The sequence below is a fragment of the Chrysemys picta genome, chromosome 8 (assembly GCF_011386835.1).
Source record: "Chrysemys picta bellii isolate R12L10 chromosome 8, ASM1138683v2, whole genome shotgun sequence".
Lineage (NCBI taxonomy): Eukaryota > Metazoa > Chordata > Testudines > Emydidae > Chrysemys > Chrysemys picta.
Window position 1 is genome coordinate 9729593 of NC_088798.1, and position 23095 is coordinate 9752687.

General features: G+C 47.9%; 1 protein-coding gene across 8 annotated transcripts in view; it reads right to left on the bottom strand.

Annotated features, from left to right (window-relative positions):
* Positions 1-23095, bottom strand: part of FAF1 (Fas associated factor 1) — a 327508-nt gene that overhangs the window by 208473 nt on the left and 95940 nt on the right. For all 8 annotated transcript variants that reach the window (XM_042845001.2, XM_065553822.1, XM_008167963.4 and 5 more), the window contains 2 exons: positions 14313-14404; positions 13782-13870 (listed from right to left, as the gene is read on the bottom strand). In XM_042845001.2, the coding sequence (XP_042700935.1) occupies positions 13782-13870; positions 14313-14404 (181 nt within the window). The remainder of the gene's footprint in view (positions 1-13781; positions 13871-14312; positions 14405-23095) is intronic.

The following is a 23095-nucleotide window of genomic DNA, read 5'->3' on the forward strand; positions in this document are numbered from 1 at the left end:
AACCTCCCAATCGTGGGCAAGCTCACAAGGAAGTTAGCAAAAAGGACAACTACAAGCTCATCTAACTGAAGCTAACATTCTAAAACTGCTCATTCTGGATTCAGGCCAAGACATGGAACCAAAACCATCTTAGTGGCACTGATGGATGATCTCCTGTCAACAAACAGAAGACAGACATCCATTCTCATCCTCCTGTCCCTCTCTGCAGCATTCGACACTGCTGATCATGAGATACTGCTGTTTCACTTGAAAGAGGCACTGGGGTCCTGGGCAATGCACTAAAATGATTTGAGTCCTTCCTAGAGGGATGCACCCAATGAGCAGTGATGAGAAACTGCACCTCGACCAGAAGGCCCCTCACTTAGAGAAAGAGAATAGATCCTTGTGGAACTCTACGTTCCTTTTCAATCACTATTTGAACTGGTCAGACAACATAGACTCAAGTGTCAGCAACACGTAGATGATACATAAAAAACGGTTCCTCACTTTCTCATAGCTGTTGTTCTTTGAGATGTGTTGTTCATGTCCATTCCAACCAGGTGTGTGCGCGCCGCGTGCATGCAAGCCGGAAGATTTTCCCTTAGCAGCGTCCGTAGGATGGGCCTGAGCACCCCCTGGAGTGGCGCCTTCATGGCGCCCAAAAAAGGCCCTGCCAACTCCCCACCCCCTCAGTTCCTTCTTGCCGGCTATTCCGACAGAGGGGTAGGAAGGTGGGTATTGGAATGGACATGAACACCACATCTCGAAGAACAACAGTTACGAGGAAGTAAGTAACCGTTTATTCTTCTTCGAGTGATTGTTCATGTCTATTCCAACCAGGTGACACAAGCCAAAGCTTAGGAGGTGGGGTCGGAGTGATGCACTGATTGGAGCACAGCACGTCCAAAGGCCGCATCATCTCTGGCCTATTGTGTAATTGCATAGTGCATCATGAATGTATGTATCGAGGACCATGTAGCCATTCTGCAGATTTCCTGGGTGGGGACTTGTGCCAGGAACGCAGCAGAGGAGGCCTGGGCCCTGATAGAGTGGGTGGTAATCAGAGGGGCGGACACCCTCGTCAGGCCATAACACTCCCGAATGCAGGACATGATCCACGATGAGATGCACTGAGAAGAGACAGGGAGACCTTTCATTCTGTCCGCCAGGGCCAAAAAAAGTTGGATGGACTTCTGGAACGACTTATTCCTCTCTATGTAGAAGGTTAGGGCCTGTCATAACTATAAAGGGAAGGGTAACAGCTGTCCTGTGTATAGTACTATAAAATCCCTCCTGGCCAGAGACTCCAAAATCCTTTTCCCTGTAAAGGGTTAAGAAGCTCAGGTAACCTGGCTAGCATCTGACCGAAAGGACCAATAAGGGGACAAGATACTTTCAAATCTTGGGGAGGGGAAGGCTTTTGTTTGTGTTCTTTGTTTGGGAGTGTGTTCGTTCTCGGGACTGAGAGGGACCAGACATCAATCCAGGTTCTCCACATCTTTCTAAACAAGTCTCTCCTATTTCAAACTTGTAAGTAAATAGCCAGGCAAGGCGTGTTAGTTTTCCTTTGTTTTTCTCAACTTGTAAATGTACCTTTTACTGGAGTGTTTATCTTTGTTTGCTGTACTTTGAACCTAAGACTAGAGGGGAGTCCTCTGAGCTCTTTAAGTTTGATTACCCTGTAAGGTTAATTTCCATACTGATTTTACAGAGATGATTTTTACCTTTTTCTTTAATTAAAAGCCTTCTTTTTAAGAACCTGATTGATTTTTACTTGTTTTTAGATCCAAGGGGGTTGGATCTGTATTCACCAGGAGTTGGTGAAAGGAAGGAGGGGGAAAGGTTAATTTCTCCTTGTTTTAGATCCAAGGGGATTGGATCTGTGTTCACCAGGAGTTGGTGGGAGGAAGGAAGGGGGATGGTTAATTTCTCCTTGTTTTAAGATCCAAGGGGTTTGGATCTGTATTCACCAGGGAATTGGTGAAAGGTTTTCTCAGGGCTTCCCAGAGTGGGAATCTAATTGGGAAATGGTACCCTAAAGTTCAAAGTGGGGATCCAGCCTTGACAGGGCCCTACGTACATCCAGTGAGTGCAGCCTGTGCTCCCTATCGGAGGAGTGTGGCTTGGGATAAAACACTGGGAGGAAGATGTCCTGGCCCATGTGAAACTGGGAAACAACCTTAGGAAGAAAGGCCGGGTGACATCTGACTTGGACCTTGTCCTTGTGAAAAACTGTGACGTGAGGGTCCTGAGCTCCAGTCTAGCCAAGGTAATTGCCACAAGGAACACAACCTTGTACGAGAGATAGAGCAGGGAGCAGGTCGCCAGTGGTTCAAATAGGGTGCCCATAAGTCTGGAGAGGACTAGATTAAGGTCCCAGGCCGGGACAAGCTGACGCGTCTGCGGGAAGAGCCTGTCCAGGCCCTTGAGGAAATGACTGACTAGAGGGTTTGCGAAGACCGAGAAGCCGTCTGTGCCCAGATGGAAGGCGGAGATGGCGGCTAAGTGGACCCTTATTGATGACAGGGACAGGTCTTGTTGTTTTAGGTGAAGGAGGTAGTCAAGTATGAACAGTATGGGGGCAAGCAACAGCGACTGACTGCATTGTTCTGCCCAGATGGAGAACCTCTTCCACTTGGCCAGGCATGTTGCCCTGGTGGAGGGCTTTCTACTACCCAAGGAGGACTTGTCTGACCTGATCCGAGCATGAGAGCTCCACAGTGTTTAGCCATGGAGCATCCAGGCCGTGAGGTGGAATGACTCTAAATTCGGGTGCCAGACTCAGCCATTTACCGGGACCAGCGGTAAAGTGAGCGGTGCCGCTACGGACATTTCCAGGAGTGACGTGAACCACGCCGGCACTATCATTATGACTCGGGCTCGGTCCCTGTGGATCTTGAGGAGCACATTGTGGACCAGCGGAATTGGTGGAAAAGCATAGAGCAGTCGGCCCCCCCCCACGAGAGGAGGAAGGCATCCGCAATGGACCCCGGACTGTGACTTATGAGGGAACAGAACAGCTGACATTTCCTGTTGCCGCAAGTGGTGAGAGCCCCAGAGACGGAAGATTGAGCTCACCACGTCCGGCCGGAGGGTCCACTTGTGGCCGTGGAAGGTCCGGCTGAGACTGTCCGCCAGCTCGTTCTGCATTCCTCGGAGGTATGACGCCTGCAGGTGGATCAAGTGCTCTACGCAGAAGTCCCACAGCGAGAGGGCTTCCCAGCACAGGGGAGAGAAGTGTGCGCACCCCCCCGTTTGTTGATATAGAACATCGCCAAGGTGTTGTCCGTGAGGACTGAGATGCACCTGCCTGCTATGTGGGTTTTGAAAGCATGGCAGGCCAGTCGTACCGCTCTCAGCTCTCTGACATTGATGTGCAGAGCGAGGTCTTCCTGAGACCAGAGGCCTTGAGTCCTGAGGTCCCCTAGATGAGCTCCCCAGCCCAGATCCAAGGCGTCTGTCACCAATGAGAGAGAGGGCTGAGGGCTGGCAAAGGGCACTCCCGCACAAACCACTCGCAGGTCGAGCCACCATAGGAGGTAGTCCAACACCAGGCAGGGCAGGGTTATGATGCCGTCCAGAGCATCTCGGGCTGGCTGATACACCGATGCCAGCCAAGACTGGAGTGGGCTTAGTCTGAGTCTGACGTGCTGTACCACGTAGGTGCACGCAGCCATATGCCCCAGCAGCCTTAGGCAGTTCCTTGCTGTGGTCGTGGGGAACTGTCTGAGGCCCCATATGATGTCCCCAAGTGAGCGAAACCTGCCTTCTGGGAGGTACGCCTTGGCTTGAGGTGAGTCTAGGACTGCGTCCATAAACTCTATCCTCTGCACCGGGGACAGAGTAGAGTTGGCCTCGTTTAAGAGGAGACCTAATTCGAGGAAGGTCCTTCTTATGAATTCGACCTAACTCTCCACTTGGGCTCTTGAGCAGCCCTTGATCAGCCAGTCGTAAAGGTAAGGAAAAACATGTATCTGGCGCTTGCGCAGGAACGCCGCAACGACTGCCATGCACTTTGTGAATACTCGGGGAGATGTCGACAGTCTGAACGGGAGGATGGCAAACTGATAGTGGCTGCTGCTCACCACGAATCTGAGGTAGCGTCTGTGATGTGGGACTACTGCGATGTGAAAATACGCATCCTTCAAGTCGAGGGCGGCGTACCAGTCTCCTGGATCCAGTGAGGGGATAATGGAGGTTAGTGAGACCATGCAGAACTTGAGTTTCTTTACAAACTTGTTAAGCTGCCGCAGGTCCAAGATGGGTCTGAGGCCCCCCCTTGACCTTCGGTAATAGAAATACCGGGAGTAAAAGCCCTTCGGTAATAGAAATACCGGGAGTAAAAGCCCTTGCCCCTTGTTCCTGAGGAACCTCCTCCACTGCCCCCACCAAGAGGAGGGACTGCACTTCTTGAATTAGAAGTTGCTCATGAGAGGGGTCACTGAAGGGGGACTGGGAAGTGGGTTGGAGAGGCGGGGGGGGGCACAGAATTAGATGTGTCCTCTCTACCGTCCGGAGCACCCAACGGTCTGAAGTAATTCGGGACCAGGCATGGTAGAAAGGGGATAGATGGGACGAGAAGGTAAGAGGGGAAGGATCCAGAGTCCGTACTGGTGAGCCGTCCTCGACAGCACCTTCAAAAGGGTGGCCTAGGGCTGGGCGGAGGCTTGGGCTGGCCAGAGTTTTGCCCAGAGGAGGGATGTTACCTTCTCCAACCACTCCTGTTTCGCCTACGCGGAGTGTCCTGGCAGCTCTGCGGCTGGTAAGGCCGAGGGGCAGGCTGAGGCCTAAAATGCCTGCGCTGGGTAGCTGGTGTGTGGAGTCCCAGCAAGCGCAGAGTAGCCCTAGAGTCCTTCAAACTGTGAAGTCTCTTATCTGTTTTTTCAGAGAAAAGGGAGGATCCCTCAAAGGGGAGGTCCTGTATAGTCTGCTGGACCTCATGGGGCAGTCCAGAGACCTGAACCCAGGAGCCTCGCCTCATCACCACCCCTGTGGCCAACATTCGCAAGGCTGCATCTGCCGCATCCAGAGCCGCTTGCAGAGAGGTCCGGGAAACCAATTTCCCCTCCTTCACAAGTGCGGAGAACTCCACCTGAGAGTCCTGAGGCGGGAGCTCCGCAAAATTAGCCATTGCCGAGCAGGTATAAAGGTGGGTATAAAGGTGTTCGTACCCCTTAGATGGTATGAAGTAACGCCTCTCGGTTTTCTTGGCCATAAGGGCCAGAGAAGCGGGGGTCTACCACAGATTTTTGGATATGTCAACTACTGTTTTTATCAGTGGCAGAGCAACCCTGGATGGGCCAGAGGGAGCCACGATGTCCACAACAGGATCCAAATTCTCCTCCACCTCCTCGACCTGTATCCCCAGGCTTTGGGCAGCCCGCCTCAATAGCTGCTGGAGAACACTGTTGTCCTTGAGAGCCGGGGCTGTCGATGTCCCCACGACCGCTTCATCAGGCGAGGATAAGGATGGGTAGCAGGCCCTGTTCACTATCCTCAGCCCCTCTGGGGTCCCTCAGCACATGGTACTCGAGCTGCGGTGCCGGTGCTGATGGGGGATTTGGCACCGCAGTTGGTGCCAGGGCCAACAAATCTGGCGGTGCTGAGCCCGATGGTGCCAGCAGGGTCGAAGTTGGAGCACTGGGTGGTGCCATTGCCTGAAGAGATGGTGCCAGAACTGGCTGGGCCAGCGGTGCCATTCCCTCGGATGACGGTGCTGCTGGCAGCGGTGCCAGCTCTGTCTGTGGCACGAAGGATGCCGAAGACGCCGACACAGTCCTGGATCTCGGACCGTGGACTTGGCCTTGGCTTTGATGGTAAGCCCAGGGTGTCCAGAAGGGCCATTGAGCAGATGGCTACCACTGTTGCTGTCACGGTGCCTGTTATGGCTGGTGACTCTGTTGAGACCTGGACCTCCTGCTCCACGATCTGCTGGAGCAATAAGAGTCCGCCTCCGCCTCCGACTAGGACGACCAAGGAGGAGTATTTCCCTGGGTCGCCGGCGAGCGGTGCTGCAAAGCCGGGGAACGGTGCGGCCCTTCGGTCTGCGCGGGCGGTCCCAGGGGTGCTGGTGATGGAGACCAGTGGGCCATCATGGCTGGCTTGCCCCTGGAGTGGAACGGGAGGCGCACGGTCACCAGCGACTTGTCCCTCCTCTGTGGGGTGGACGGCACCGGGAGGCTCATCAGGTCTGTGGCCGCCTCGAACGCCTCCAGCCTCGACGGTAGCTGTATGTCCTCTTGGTGGTCCAGGGACCGATGAGGGTTCGGGCTCAACTGGTCCCCAGCCAGGGCAGGAGTCGATGAGACCCTGGGCGGAAGCAAGAAGGGGACGGTCTGTCCCGACACACTCATGGACGCCGTAGACCCCTTAGGTTTCAAGAGGGGTGATCGACCCCTCACCGGCCTCTTCTTCTTTACCGGCACCGGGGATGGAGAGAGGTGCCGTGCTGAGGCCGACTTCTTATGGCCTGAGCCGTGGCGGTGCCGGGGGGCCTTAGAATCCTTAGTTGGGGCCGTTTCGCACGCCGTTGGTGCCAGAGCGCTGCGCACCGATCGGTGCCGGTTCAGTGGGTTCCAGGTCGGAGTGTGGACTCAAAGCCGCCTCCATCAACAGAAGTTTTAGTCTCTGTTCCCAGTCTTTGAGGGTTCTGGGACAGAAACCCTTGCAGATACGGCACTTCTCCTTCTGATGACTCTTACCAAGGCACTGCAAGCAGGAAGAGTGAGGATCACTCTTTGGCATAATCTTGCCACAGACCTTGCAGAGCTTAAACCCTGGAGACCCGGGCATACCCCAGGAGGGGAAACACTGTTGGCAGGGGGCCCCCCAAACCAACTAACTATAACAATAAGGAACAACTATTAACTGAGAAACCATATAAACGATATGCTATCAGACACTGCTAAAGCGCTTGCTGCAGGAGCGAGCAAAGTTGTTCCAGCTAGCCGTAACCAGCAGTAAGAAGGAACTGAGGGAGTGGAGGGTCGGCAGGGCCCTATATTGGGCGCCATGAAGGCGCCACTCCAGGGGGCGCCCAGACCAACCCTACGGACGCTGCTAAGGGAAAATCTTCCTGCTTGCGTGCACGCGGCATGCACACACCTGAATGGACATGAACAATCACTCGAAGAAGAACTCTACATATCCTTCACCACATATAACCATGCCACTACCACCAAGATGGACCAGTGTGGCTTGGATGATGAAGTGCTAGCTGAACCTGAATCCGAGCAAGACATAGGTGATGCTGGTGGGGAGAGGAGAGTATTTTGAAGAGCTTGCAGATACAGTGCTGTCTCCGTTGGATGAAGATACACACGCACAACTGATTAATTCAGTCTGTAGTCTAGGAGTACTCTTGGATTCCTTGCTGATGCTGAGGTCTCAGATAATAGCATCCATGAATAACACTTTCTATCATCACCACTTGGCTAGGAAACTCCATCCCATTCTAGCAGATGAAGACCTGGCCTCAGTTATTCATGTTTTCAATCACCTCTCGGTTGGATTACAGCAAAGCTATATACCTGGGCATGAAGCCTTCAGCACTTAGGTAACTCCAACTAGTTCAGAATGAAGTAGCACTTCTCAGCAACACCGGTTACTGCAAAAATATCATACCTGTCCCCCATTCTCTAAACAGGTTTCCCACAGAATTTTGACTCAAGTTCAAAGTCTTGGTCCATATAGATTCCAAGCCCAGAAGGTACGATTGTTATCCTCTAGTCTGACCTCCTGTATAATACAGGCCACAGAACTTCCCAAAAATAATTTCTAGAGAGCATTTATTTTAGAAAAGCATCCACTCTTGATTTAAAAATTGTCAGTGATGGAGAATTCACCACAACCCCTGGTCAATCATTCCAATGGTTAATTACTCTGTTACAAATGTATGCCTTATTTGGAGTCTGAATTTGTCTAATTTCAACTTTCATTCACTGGATTATAGGATACCTTCCTCTGCTAGATTGAAGAGCCCATTATTAAATATTTGTTCCCCATGTAGATACTTCTAGATTGTAGTCAAGTCATTCCTTAACCTTCTCTTTGTTAAACTAAATAGATTTAACTCTTCAAACCACTCCAAGACCTGGGCCCAGGATAGCTAAAAAATCATCTAAAGCTCTGAGACAAAAAAGCATGGTTGAGAACTCTGCTCCTCTGGCTCAATGGAACTCTCTACATAAGATAAAGCTCATCTGTGCAGGAGACGGAACTGTCTCTAAGGGCAGTCCAAGACTCTGGAGCAAACTACCCCAAGAACTAAGGACCACCCCTGACCTCACCACTTTCCACTCCAAAAGCAAAGCACATTTCTTAGACCTTATCTTCTCCAATATAAGCACATAGCAACAGAGGGGTGTGTGTGTGTGTTTTATATATACACACACACACACACACACACACGCAAAGACACTATCAAAACAAGACACACTGCTGCTCATGCTTCTCCCTCAGGGGAGAGGATGAGAGAACAAACACATGACAGATGTGTAGTCATACTGCTTAATGCACTACTGGAAGGCACTCAGATACTATGGTGATGAGCGAGGTATAAAGATCTAGGGAGAATAGAATAGAAATCTTGGCAGATTTTGTTGCATAAACTATTCAACCACTTCGCTGTAATGTTTAGATACTAGCCCTGATCAGTGGAGATGTTTAGATGACTCAGCCAATCTTGAAGATTAGATTAGATCAAGAAAACTGTATGTTTGTAGGAGAAGCTGTGCATAAACCACACAGGAGATGGGAGGACCCTTAATGTCAAGAATAGGAACAAGAGGGGAGCTTGTAGAATTATAGTCAGATGCTTTCCTTGAAGAAGGACGCGTGTGTCAAATTAATCGCAGTTAACTCATGCAATTAGCTCAAAAAAATTAATCGCGATTTAAAAAATTAATCGCGATTCATCGCCATTTTAATCACACTGTTAAACAATAGAATACCAACTGAAATTTATTAAATATTTTGGATGTTTTTCTACATTTTCATATATACTTATTTCAATTACAGCACAGAATACAAAGTGTATATTATTTTTTATTACAAATATTTGCACTGTAAAAATGATTTAATTTTTTTTTTCAGTTGACCTCATACAACTGTATTGTACTGTAGTGCAATCTTTTTGCCGTGAAAGTGCAACCTACAAATGTAGATTTTTTTGTTACATAACTGCACTCAAAAAACAAAACAATGTGAAAACTTTAGAGAAGTCCACTCAGTCGTACTTCTTGTTCAGCCAATCACTAAGACAAACAAGTTTGTTCACATTTACAGGAGATAATGCTGTCCTCTTCTTATTTACAACGTCACCAGAAAGTGAGAACAGGCATGGCACTTTTGTAGCTGGCATTGCAAGATATTTATGTGCCCGATATGCTAAACATTTGTATGTTCTCACTTTCAGGTGACATTGTAAACAAGAAGTGGGCAGTATTATCTCTTGCAAATGTAAACAAATTTGTTTGTCTGAGTGATTGGCTGAACAAGAAATAGGACTGAGTGGACTTGCCGGCTTTAAAATTTTACATTGTTTTATTTTTGAATGCTGGGCGGGCCGTTGTACATAATTCTACATTTGGAAGTTCAACTTTCATGATAAAGAGATTGCACTACACTATCTGTATTAGGTGAATTGAATAATACTATTTCTTTTGGGTTTTTTACGGTGCAAATACTTGTAATAAAAAAAATACAAAGTGAGCACTGTACGCTTTGTATTCAGTGTTTTAAACAAATTCAATATATTTGAAAATGTAGAAAACATCCAAAAATATTTAAATAAATGGTATTCCATTATTAACAGTGCAATTAATCGCAATTAATTTTTTTCATCACTTGACAGCCCTACTCTAAAGATATTATATGTTATGATTATCTATCTCCAGTACAAACCAGTGCATTTGAAGAGACAGACAGAAAGGACGGTCCAGTGATAAGGATGCTAGTCTAAGACTTGGGAGACCTGAGTTCGTTACTGCTCTACCACAGACTTCCTGTGTGACCTTGGGCAAGTCATTTAACCTCGGTGCCTCAGATCCCCATCTGTAAGGGGTATTGTGAAGATAAATAAATTAAAGAGTTTGAGGTGCACAGACACTATGGTAACAGTCACCATATAAGTAGCTAATATAGACAGATAGCTATCCAGATGGATTTCATGAATACGTAGCAAAGTTCCTTAATGTCCATTTTAATGATAGAAGTTACCTGTATTTCTTAAAAGAGAGATGCTGTCAAACTAATCTGAATTGTCACTGACTTAACAGTAGGCAATAAATAGTGTAACTGGGTTTGGTACATTGCTTCAATTAAATGTGTTTTGATCTCCATTGATGCTTTAATTGGTGGCAAGCGTCCCCTTTCATCTAGAATTTATGACTTCAGGAGATGATCTAACTTCAAATCATCCACATTTAAGTAGCCACTAATTAATCATCATTTACTATCCCAAAGCTTCCAAATTTATTTTTAAAATACCCAGAACTAATTCCCACTGAGCAACAAGTTTAAACGGTAAAGTAGTGACAGTAAACTCTGATTTTACCAAGCAATGCAATATTATTTTTAAAAGTGTTCAAATCAAGTGGTCATATAATATTATGATCACATTATTTTCATCCAAAATATAAGAGAGGACTCATAAGCATTCCTTTAAACTCTGTTTATTTTATTTCAATTACAATAAATACAATTTTAAAGTGGAGCAGCCATCTCAAGCTCTGGGCATCTTTACAACATTAAACAAATTTTCAATACTACAACCAGGGCTGGCCAAAAAGATTTGAATTTTCTAAACGGGATTGAAAGGCAGCAATTTTTAAAATCAGCGTATAGAATTGGTAAAAGATTTTTCAAAAATTCGAGACTGAAAGTTTTCCCACAACTTAACCATTTTTCAACTATATGCATGTACACAACTGTTCTCTGCCCTTGCACTTACAACGTAATTGCTACCAACAAACAGAACTCTGATATAAGTAATAATATCGCCCCTTTAACCCCTCACTGTGTGGCCTGTCCAAATGCCTGCACTTCTAAAATAGATGAGCTTTGCCATGTCCAAAAGGTTAACAAGTCTGACTCTGGTGGTCCAATGGGGTGAAGAGCATTCTAAAAGTTCACAAACTATCACAGAGTAGGTTACTGACAGTTCCCGCCCCCCGTATTTTTTGAAAAAACTGCAAGGACATTCCTGTATGAGTGCCTCTACTTATCACAGCCATGTCGCTATAACACAAGGAAAGGCAGTTTTTCATGTAACCTAGTCCCAAGCTTCTAAGGCTCTAGATTCTGATTCAGCACGTTAATTAAACTCATACCTAATTTTAACGACATGAGTAGTCCCACTGACTTCAACATATAGCTCCGGTCACACTAGCTAAAGCTATTTTCTAATAGGCATTTTGGATATGAGACTTTGTGGTGCCTGACCAACCTCCAACAATACATGGCTGAACCCTCAAACTATACAGGAATATCTCTATAGCAATCCATAAAAGGGTGAGGAAAGGAGGGGAATTAATCTTTAGGTTTTTAAAGATGATGTACAAACCTGTATTTTTCATTCTTTCTCTACCATCTAACCCCTTTCCTCCCCAACCCTGAAGCTGCTTTACAGTTTAGTTTAAATGCTTAATTGGGAGCCTTAAATCATTGCCCAATGCAGCTCTTAAGCACACCAACCACTAATATACCAGTGTGAAAACACCACATAGATGCTAAGATTGAAAGGGAATAAGCACCCAACTCCCATTGAAATATTATGCAAATTGAGTACCTAACTCCCTTATGACTTTTAAAATCCAAGCCAGGGTATTATTCATTGCCTCTGTGAAGCAGACTTTTGTGAGCAAATATCTTATGATAATATTGGAATATATATTACTAGTAGTTAAGATACAAGACTTATTTTTCCAATTGATTCTCAATCATTATCATCAGTGACATGATTGTGTTGGCAACTCTCCCTTGCAGAGAGTCCAAAGTTCTTCTATCCAGTTACAAGGTTAGGTTACATTTCTTAAGACTATTAGAATAAATTGCAAACAAGTGGCAACATGTGGCTCAACTCACAATTCAACTATGTCTACTTTCTTGATTTTCAGTTAGACTACAATTATAGCTATTAGACTCAATTCCTGTGCACCCCCTAGTGGCAATGTAATAATGTTACCTAGCTTTTTACTAGTTACATGTATTGTTCTATATTTTGGGGAAAAGAAATACCAATTTGGAAACAATTTTTGGCGATCAAAGTATAAGAATAATAACTTATGCTAAACAATCTGTTCCACCTTGTATTTAGTTGTGACACTCAGAGTACACTGAAGAAGTGCTGCTCTGCATAAGCGTGAAAGCTTGTCCCTCCCACCAACAGAAGCTGGTCCAATAAAGATATTACCTCACCCATCTTGTCTCTCCCATATTCATTTATGGCAGTGAGAATTACGTTTCACTTGTCAGAAAATAATAATTTATTGATTTTCAAAATGTTCCAATATCCACAGATGTCTCATTAAGCTATTTTAATATAGTATGTCTTTATTTGAGGATTTAAACCACTAAAGTGTAACATGGAAGAGAATTTAAATTTCCTTTAATTGAAGAGAATTATACAGCACCTCTACATACACTCAAATATCCACAAGTCCAACAGGACAGGGCAGCATAGTGTAACACTTTAACCATTTGGAAAGGAAGATGGCTGAACTGCTGGTGACCTGGTAATGATTTGTAGATATTTATGTTTAAAGTAACTGCTATCACGTGAGAAATCCTTGAACGCCAGCATCCACTATTGTGGGCACAAAAATTGCATTCATTCATACATTACCCACACTTAACAGTATGCATCCGAAGAAGTGGGCTGTAGTCCACGAAAGCTTATGCTCTAATAAATTTGTTAGTCTCTAAGGTGCCACAAGTACTCCTGTTCTTCACTTAACAGTATGTACAATTTATACAGTCTGATCTTACGGCAGATGAGAGTTAGAGAATTTGTGTTTGCAAAATTTCTTTTCAATAAATGGGTGTTGAGGTTGTAAATCCTAAGACTTATACACAGTGGTGCAAGTAGGGCAGTACAGTACACCGTACCATTAAGAAATTTATTGCCGGTACGCCGTATTGGAAAGACACAGGAGCGGAACGTTGGGCCACTGGGTGGCCCCACGCCGGCAGCTCTTCCGGCACAGTTATACCACCCCGAATCTCACCCCCATCTGTTCCATGCAGCTGCATCTCCTGTCTGGGGTCTGTACACCCCCTGCCGGAGGACAGGGCTAGGGCTGGGGCTGGGGGCGGTACAGCCATGCCAGAAAAGCTGCCTGCATGGGGCTGCCCAGTAGTGCCAGGTTCTGCTCCTGTGTCTGCTCCTTTCACTGCTGCGGTTCCGAAGAGCTCTGTGGTTCAGAAGTCTGTATCCAGCACAGCGGGAGGACAGAGCCCCCACCGCCCTCCATCCTCCCTCCCTGGGGAGGAGTCACGTGGGGGGGGCACATGGAGAGGTCATGTGCCCCCTTTAGCCGGTGCCCCCCCTTTGTGTCCCTCCCATGAGTTGCCTACGTGCAGCATACCGGTAAGAAATAAATTCTACTTGCACCACTGCTTATATAATAAAAAGTGTTTGCACCTATTAAGTGCAGATGCATGTAAGTGCACACTCAGTTTTGCATGCACACCAGTAGAGACCTGGCAGATGCTCTTTTGAAAGTTTACCCCAGTTTTTCCATAGAGATAAAATGAACCCCCATCTAAATTCATATTCATAAATGTATGACAAAGAGCCTTACCCAGAATTACTTGAAGAAGGTGGTGGAAGATCAGGTGTTAGAACATAAAGACTGTTATTTTTTGGTAAGTGTAGAGTTTTTAATACAGTCTGCAGGAAAAAAAAGAAAACATTTGTTCAAAAACTGTAGATTATGGTTTTTTTTTATCATTTGCCTTTTTTAAAAATTATTTGATTTTTTTTTAATTAGTTAAAATACACATATTGAAAATAATTCCTTGATCTGCCATAGTAAACTACTACGTTTGTAGGAGAATCCTTTCTAAAACACACAGACAGGCAGACAAAACAGCAGCTCCTTTAGGCTAAGAAGAATAAATGAACAGTGGTACAGACTTGCATAGATAACTAAATTAGTTTACAGAAGTTGATTCTTTTCACACCAACATTTTAAGTGAACTGATTCTTTAATAATGTTACTAGAATCAAAATAATGTAGAAATCAACAGTCCTTGTGTTTATGCTCACTTACAAGCACTTATTGGTTTCAAACATTTAAATCACTTCACTGATAAAACTGTAGGAAACTTACACTATCATCTATGTCTCCAGTCTTCCAGCCTTTTAACAACATTTTCGATACAGGAATCTGAAGTTCATTTTCTAAAATGTGTTTGATCTCTCCTGCAGAGAAGGCAAAGAAAAAATACCAACAAAATCATGTTCACATTCTTCTATATTTAGGAAAACAAAGCATCAGACCCTGCCTCACCGCAATAGAACAACATTATGGCTCCAAGGTCCAACGTTCAACTTCTTTGCTGTTAGATTATATCCATTTTCAAAAAGCATTTAATATTTGTGCATCTTTCTCCACTACATACAATACCTTCACATAAACAAAAACAAAAAACAAAAAAACAAAAACAAAAAACACATTATTTCAGCAGCCCAGGCTTCTAGACAAAAACTAAACTAAATAAAATGGGAAAAAACAGTTAGTTAAACTAATTTTCATTTAATGTTGCTAAAGTCCAAAAGGTCCATTTCAAATCAGGGGTGGGGGGGAAGGAGGGGATAGTAATACACACATACCCGTCTCACAGCAGTGTCCTTCGCTTTCAATATAAAATGATCACAATTTTCAAAGATGTCTAAAAGATATGGAGGAATTATCCTGTGCCCACTGACTTCAGTAGTGCAGGATCAGGACCTTAGACCCACATCTTTCATTAGCAGAGCTTGGTCGGGAATTTTTTGATCAAACTCTTTTAGCCAAAAATGCTGATCCATCAAAACCAAAGCTATTCACAGGAAAGGACCAGTTTCAAAAAATTTCTCATTTCAAAAAAAAAGAAAAAGAAAAAAAAAAACCTTTTGAATAATTTCAAAACTTTTTTTTCCCCCCAAACATCCCATTTTGTCATTTTTAAGTGAAAATTTCCAGTTTTTTGTTTCAAAACAAATACTCATTTTCAAATTTAGGCTAATTTTATAATAAAACATTTTTTTAAATGAACATCAAAATGAAACACTTGAAATTTTCAAAACAATACATTTTGATTGACCCAAACTGATTTTTTTTCTCCGGGTCTCTGAAAATTTGAGGCTGGGTCACAAAATAGGATGTGAAATTTTTCAAAATCTCAATTTTTTCCCCAGGACAGGAAAATACATGAGCTGAACCCTAAAAGCTGTTTTGAAAATATCAGCCAATAATTTTATGATGGAATTAATAATGTTATAAACTAAATTCCTAGTCACCAAGTTCATTCAGGTACAGTAAGATTAAGTTTTAAGATTAAGTTAGATAAGTTTATGGAGGGAATGGTCTAATGGAAAAACATGATTTTAGCCAAGGAATACTGAGCCATGGCAGGTAAATAGTATAATGGCTAACAAGGGTCAGGCTGGAGACTCTTGCCTACATGCTCGGGGTTTTACTGATCGCCATATTTGGGGTCGGGAAGGAATTTTCCTCCAGGGTAGATTGGCTGAGGCCCTGGAGGTTTTTCGCCTTCCTCCGCAGCATGGGGCAGGGATCACTAGCAGGAGGGTTCTCTGCCAATTGAAGTCACTAAGCCACAGGATTTGGGGACTTCAACAGCAGAATCAAGGGAAGGGGTAGGGACAGCTTTGTGGCCTGCAGCATGCAGGGGGTCAGACCAGATGATCATAATGGTCCCTTCTGACCTTAAAGTCTATGAGTCTATGAGTCACAGCTCCATCAATGTACAGACTTCAATATGAATTTGAAGGATCAGTTACGTAATGAGGATTTGGCAGTTCAACTAATCACTTTTTTTTTTTTTTTTTTTTTAAGAAGATAGGTCAGAAATTTTAACCACAACAGCAATCTGTCATACACATTTTAATTTGCATATTAATAAATAACACTAGTAGTTGACAACGAAAAGCAATTGCTTAGGAATTACAGCACAACAACTTGTTCTGAATCTTAATTTTAAAGCATGGTTAGGATGGTTCTTCGAGTAGAGCCATTTTAAAATTAGTGCAGTTAAGATTAGTTTTCCAAAAGAAAGATTGCTTCCACGTTTCCCTTTGGTCCTCCCCGTATTTTTCCTCAACTTTCATATCGCAAGCAAAAGCATTCTGCTGACACCACTGTGGGATCCACAGGCAGTTTTAAATAAAAGGATATGATATGGCAAATAGATGAGGCAAGCATCAAGATGAAGTACTGGCTGATGTAAATCGTCAAAAAAAGAAAGATAGCCATTGCTATCAATAACTGTCTCCCAGACTAAAGATCAACAGCCAGCCATGAGCAGACAGAGATAATCACCCATAAAATGAGAGAGATTCAGGGCCACCTGGAAGGACAGGAGGGCAAGTATCCGGGGAGCATTCCATTAACAACAGCACCAGCAGCATTAGTCAAAGGTGCAGAAGAACCCATTCTAAGGCTGAGATTGGGAATATGATTGGAGGGGAAAGGAAGTGCACGGGCATAACAATTCTAATACAACTAATTATTAATGCACTTTGCATGAATTTCCACTTTTTTTCCCTTTTTAAATAAACATACTTATGTGCAGCACACCAGGAAGACATATAACGAGTATCTGGAGCTCTGCATGCTAAAATAAATGCTGCAGCAGCCAGTGTTTCTGTGTTCTAAAGCCAAAGATTAATGCATCTCAGCAGGAAACCAGGTTGGCACTGCAGTTTGCAGGTAAGAAATTCCAATGAACAAAGATGAGTGAAGGAACAAGAGGACATGCAAAGAGGAAGGAAGAATTACTCATTGTTAAATATACAATTTATTACAGCTTTTAACTAACAGTTTCCCCCCCCTAAAACCAATTGTCCATTGACTTGAAAAAGGTGCCTTATGTGGGTAAAAATGTCTTCAAAAGTTGACTTCAACCATTACATCCTCACTGTCAGCCTATCACTTAATCAACCTCCTACTTCAAGAATTAACTCTACTCCAATTAATATATTACACATAAATGTACCAAGCGTATGGCTATTTCAGTATATACACATAAATATACTATTACTATATGCATTGAGGAACCTGATTTAAAAAGGACAGTTACCTGTTCCGTAACTGGCATTCTTCGAGATGTGTTGCTCAGGTGTATTCCACTATAGGTGTGCGTGCTCGCCACGTGCACTGGTGCCGGAAGTTTTTTCCTTAGCAGTATCCGTAGCGGGGGAGCACTGCTGCAACACCCGGAATGGCGCCGACATATCACGCCCCCCACCCTCAGTTCCTTCTTGCCAGACAACTCCGACAGAGGGGAAGGAGGGCGGGACATGGAATACACCTGAGCAACACATCTCAAAGAACGCCAATTACAGAACAGGTAACTGTCCTTTCTTCTTCGAGTGATTGCTCATGTGTATTCCACTATAGGTGACTCCAAGCTATCCCTGATGGAGGCGGGTAGGAGTTTCAAGTGTAAAAAATTTTAGGGGTTACCGCCCTACCAAACCCGGCGTCATCCCTTGCTTGGGAGACGATCGCATAGTGCGATGAGAAAGTGTGGACAGAGGACCACGTAGCAGCCCTACAAATGTCCTGAATAGGGATATGAGCCACATAGGCCGCGGATGAGGCCTGGGCTCTCGTCGAATGAGCCTTCACTATAGGAGGTGGGGAGACCCCTGCCAGGTCATAGCAGGTGTGAATGCACAAAGTGATCCATCGGGAGATCCGCTAGGTGGAGACCGGTCGCCCCCTCATGCGCTCGGCCGAAGCAATAAAAAGCTGGGGGGGGCCTTCTAAATGGCCTGGTTCTGTCTAAGTAAAAGGCCAGCGCTCTGCGCACATTTAACATGTGCAGGCGGCGTTCCGCATTAGAGGATCAGGGCTTAGGACAGAGGATCGGGAGGAAAATATCTTGATCCATATGGAAAGCCAAGACTACCTTTGGCAAAAAGGCAGGGTGAGGACGGAGCTGAACCTTGCCCTTATGAAAGACCGTATACGGTGCTTCAGAGGTCAGGGCCCTGAGCTCGGAGACCCAGCAGGCTGAGGTGATAGCCACTAAGAACGCCACCTTCCACAGGTGGGACTACGAACACATGGCTAACGGCTCAAAAGGAGGCCCTGTGAGGTGGGAGAGTACCAGGTTTAGATCCCAAAGCGGGACCGGGGGTCTGGCGTAAGGGAATGCCCGATCGAACCCTTTCAGAAACCGGGCCGTCATGTGATGTGAGAACACAGACAGGTCCTGCACCGGGGGATGGAAGGCCAAAACGGCTGCCAGGTGCACCTCGATGGAGGAGGGCGCCAGGCCTTGGGTCCGAAGGGACAGGAGGTAATCAAGGACAAGCTGGATAGGGGCAGAAGAGGGAGAGGAACCTCTATTCCTCGCCCACATAGAGAACCTATACCACTTAGCCAGGTAGGTTCGCCACGTGGAGGGTTTCCTACTTTCCAGTAGGACCCTTCTCACATCCTCAGAACACCTCCCCTCCTCCTCATTCAACCACGAAGCAGCCACGCTGTCAGATGGAGCGTGGCTAGGTTGGGATGGAGGAGTCAACCTTCCTCCTGGGAGAGGAGGTCCGAGCGTAGCGGCAGCCTGCAAAGTGGGGCCGCTAAGAGTTGCAGCAGGGACCCATACCAATGCTGATGGGCCCAATCCGGGGCTATGAGGATCATCCTCGCCACGTCTGACTTCACCTTCTGTAGGACCCTGTCTATTAAGGGGAAGGGCGGGAAGGCGTACAAGAGGGACCCCGACCATGGGAGCAGGAACGCATCCGATATGGCTCCTTCGCCCTCTCCCGCTCTGGAGCAGAAGCAGAGTAAGGACACTGTCAATTCTGGGCGGTAGTGAACAGGTCTACCTGGGGAGCACCCCACTGTAGGAAGATCCACCTGGTCACCTGCTTGTGGAGGGACCACTCGTGTTGCTGGGAGAATACCCTGCTCAGTCAGTCTGCGAGCGTGTTGCTCTTGCCGGGCAGATAAAAGGCCTGCAGGAGTATATTGTGGGCTATACAAAACTCCCACAGGAGCTGGGCTTCCTGGCATAAGGCCCGGGAACGTGTGCCCCCCTGTTTGTTGATGTAGTACATGGCGGTCGTGTTGTCCGTGAGGACTCTGACCACCTTCCCTTGTATGTGCTGGCGAAATGCCACGCACGCCAGGTGTACAGCCATGAGCTCCCTGACATTTATGTGCAAGGTTAGCTCCTTTGGTGACCACATACCCTGGGTCCTGAAATCCCCCACGTGGGCTCCCCAGCCCAGGTCTGAGGCGTCCAACACTAGATCTAGTGAGGCATGGGGCTCTTGGAACGGGATACCCCGGAGCATGTTGCTCAGGAGGGACCACCATTGGAGGTCTGCCATCATCTTGGGTGGCACTGTGACAACCTCGTCCAGGCCGTCCCTGGCCTGGGAGTCCTGGGAGGCCAGCCAAAGCTGGAGGGGCCTCATCCGAAGCCTGGCATGTTGCACTACATAGGTGCATGCTGCCATGTGGCCTAGTATTTGAAGGCACACGCGTGCCGTGGTTATCGGAAAGGCTGTGACGGAGGCGATGAGAGCCTTGAGCGTCTCAAACCTGTCCTGTGGGAGGGAGGCCGTGGCTACTTGGGAATCTAGAAGCGCCCCTATGAATTCTATGCACTGAACTGGAAGTAACGTGGATTTCTCCTCGTTTACCAGTAGGCTTAGAGCCACGCAGGTGTCTAGCAGGAAATTCATCTGCTGCTGCACCAGAGTGCGAGACTGGCCCTTGAGCAGCCAGTCGTCGAGGTACGGGAAGATCTGCAGCCCTTTCCTCCTGAGGTGGGCCGCCACCACCGCCACCATACACCTGTGGGCAGTAGAAAGGCCAAAGGGGAGGACCGTAAATTGGAAGTGGTCCAGACCCACAAGGAAATGGAGGTAGCGCCTGCGACCCTCGAAAATGTGGATGTGAACATACGCATCCTGGAGGTCCAGCGCCGTAAACCAATCCCCCTGGTCTAGAGATAGAATAATAGAGGCCAGGGACACCATGCAGAATTTGTAACGCACCAGAAACTGGTTGAGCTTCCGCAGGTCGAGGATGGGTCAAAGCCCACCCTTCGCCTTGGGGATGAGGAAATACCTGGAGTAAAAACCCCTGCCCTGGTATTCCCGAGGTACCCTTTCCACCGCTCCCAGAGAGAGGAGACGCTCTACTTCCTGGTAGAGGAGTAGGGCATGCTACGGGGCCCTGTCCGGGCGGCCAGATGGGGGACAGGTGGGAGGGGCTGAAACAAACTACAGCCTGTACCCTTGGGAGATGGTACTGAGGACCCATTGGTCCGACGTGATATGGGACCACCGTAGTCGGAAGTCCGATAAACGGTTTAGAAAAGGTAACTTTATTAACTGGGTGGGGGGTACACTGGCAACAGGCCCGATGACCCCCCTCAACAAGTCAAAAAACGCCGTTTTCCCTGCCATTTGGCCTTCAAGGCCCCAGGCCATGGGGCCGAGCAGGATTGGCGTTGGGACTGACGTCTTTGATCCCTCTGCCGCTTAGGCGGGGGTTCATATCTGCCCCTAACTTGCGGAGCAGAGGGTTGAGGCCTGGGTTTGTCCTTAGCAGGCGGGACATACAGGCCTAGCGTCTGCAGGGGGGTACGGGAGTCCTTCATCCCGTGCAGATGGGTGTCTGTCTGGTCTGCGAAAAGGGCCTTGCCATCAAACGGCAGGTCCTGCATTATGGACTGGGATTCTGACGATAGCCCCGAAAGCGAGAGCCAGACGCCTATCGCATGGAGACAGCGGTAGCCATTGAATGAGCGGCTATGAAGCCGCCTGGAGAGCCGCTTTGGTGGCGGTCGCACCCTCCTCAACCAACGCCCTGAACTCCTTCACATCTTTGTCAGGAATGAGGGGCTCAAATTTGGGGAGGGATCCCCACAGGTTAAACACATAGAGGCTCAGAAGCGCCTGATGGTTGGCCACTCTGAGCTGGAAACTCGTTGACGAATAAACCTTTTTACCAAAGGCATCAAGTCTATGAGCATCCTTGTCCTTTGGCGTGGGCGTGGGCTGGCCATTCTGTTCACGGTGGTGGACCGACTCAACCACTAGGGAGTTTTGAGCTGGGTGGGTATAAAGATACTCGAGACCCCTCGCGGGGACAAAGTACTTCCTCTCGGCCTTCTTAGAAATAGGCCCAAGAGAGGCCGGGGTCTGCCAAAGGCCAGTGGTGATGTTGGCAACTCCCTGATGGAAAGGGAGTGCCACACGCCCCGGTACCGAGGAGACGAGGACATTAAAGAGGGCGTCGGAGGGCTCATCCATCTCCTCGGCCCGGAGCTCGAGGTTGGCTGCCACCCTCCAAAACAGCTCTTGATGGGCTTTAAAGTCCTCCTGGGAAGAGGGAGGCGGTACCGCAACCGAATCGCCCTGCGCCGAACAGGTGGACGGCATGGCGCCTTCGGCGGCCAACGGCATCGTGGGCTCCACATCCGGGTTCGGTGCTGAAGTCTGTGCCAGGGGTTCGGCACCCACGACTTCATCCCGGTGCCGGGAAGGTGACGTGGGTCGGCAGTGAGAGGCTCCAGCCACGGAGCGAGGGCCTGGCTGCGCAGGTGCCTGAGGCCATGGTGCCCACTGGCACCACTGTCCCTGCCAGGGCACAGCCTGGAGCAGAGATGCATCGGGCGCCGGCAGGGCAGGCTGGTCCTGCGGTGCGGTGCGGCCCTGGTAGAGACGGCTGTGCGCCAAGGTCCGGGAGGAGCGCACGGTGCCGTAAGAATGGCTGGAGCGGTCCCGATCGTGACGGCTCCTGCCACGAGATTTCGACCTAGAGGAGGTCGAGACATACATGTCCAAGGAGCTGTCCCTGGACTCCGTGCGGCACCTGTGGCCACAGTGCCTCGGTCTCTCGGGATGGGCCACGAGCATGGCCTCCATGACGGCGGGCACTTGAGTAGGAGCGTCGGTGCCGATGGCGTCGCGACCTGTCCCTCTCTGACTCGCCGGAAGAGGAACGGCGCTGTCTCTTGCTGCCTCCTCAACGGCGCTCAAGGCCGGAGGAGCGGGATCCGCTCCTGGAAGAGTCCGGACGTGGAGTCGACGCGTCGCAGGGCTCTGATCGGCACCTCGACCCGGGAAGGTGCCTTGGCCGCCAACACCTCCGAGGAGTGCTGATGGGCCCCTTGCCACAGTACCGGGAGCCCGACTGCAGCGGTGCTCCCGGCACTGGAAGTGTCAGTATATCACACGCGGCCTGAGCTGCCTCTGGCGTCAAAGGGATGCGTACCTCCAGTGAGGCTTGCGCGGACAGGACTGAACTACTCCATTCAGCCCAAGGTCTCTGTCCCGAAGGGTATCGCAGGCTGCCCAACTCGGGTCTGGTCTCCCCGCTGTCCTTCTCTCAGCGCCGCTGAGACTTCCCTGGCTTCTTAGCTGGGGAGAGGTGCTGGGACGTCGACGGTGCTTCGCTGCGCACCAAGGATGCGGTGCCGGGTGCCGATTCGGAACGGCACACTGGAGGCACTTCCACCATGTGCCGATGACGCGGAGCCTGGCGCGGTGTCAGCTCGACGCGCCGGTGCCAGGGCCAATGCCAACTCCATTAAAAGAGCCTGGAGTTGCATCTCACGCTCCTTTTTCGTCCGCGGCTTGAAGGAGCGTCAGATCTTGCACTTCCCACTAATGTGAGACTCGCCCAAACAGCAAAGACACTGATTGTGTGGCTCACTTCTGGGCAAGGAGTTGCGACAGGAGTCGCACAACTTGAAGCCTGGGCCACGGGGCATGCCCCGAGCCAGGCACTCGCGAAAGAAAGTTCAGTAATGGAAGAGATCAGTGAAACTGGATACCACTAAGCTAGAAACGCTGCAGCTACGCTAAGCTGGAGCAAGTTCCAACTACCTTCACTGGCGGCAAGAAGGAACTGAG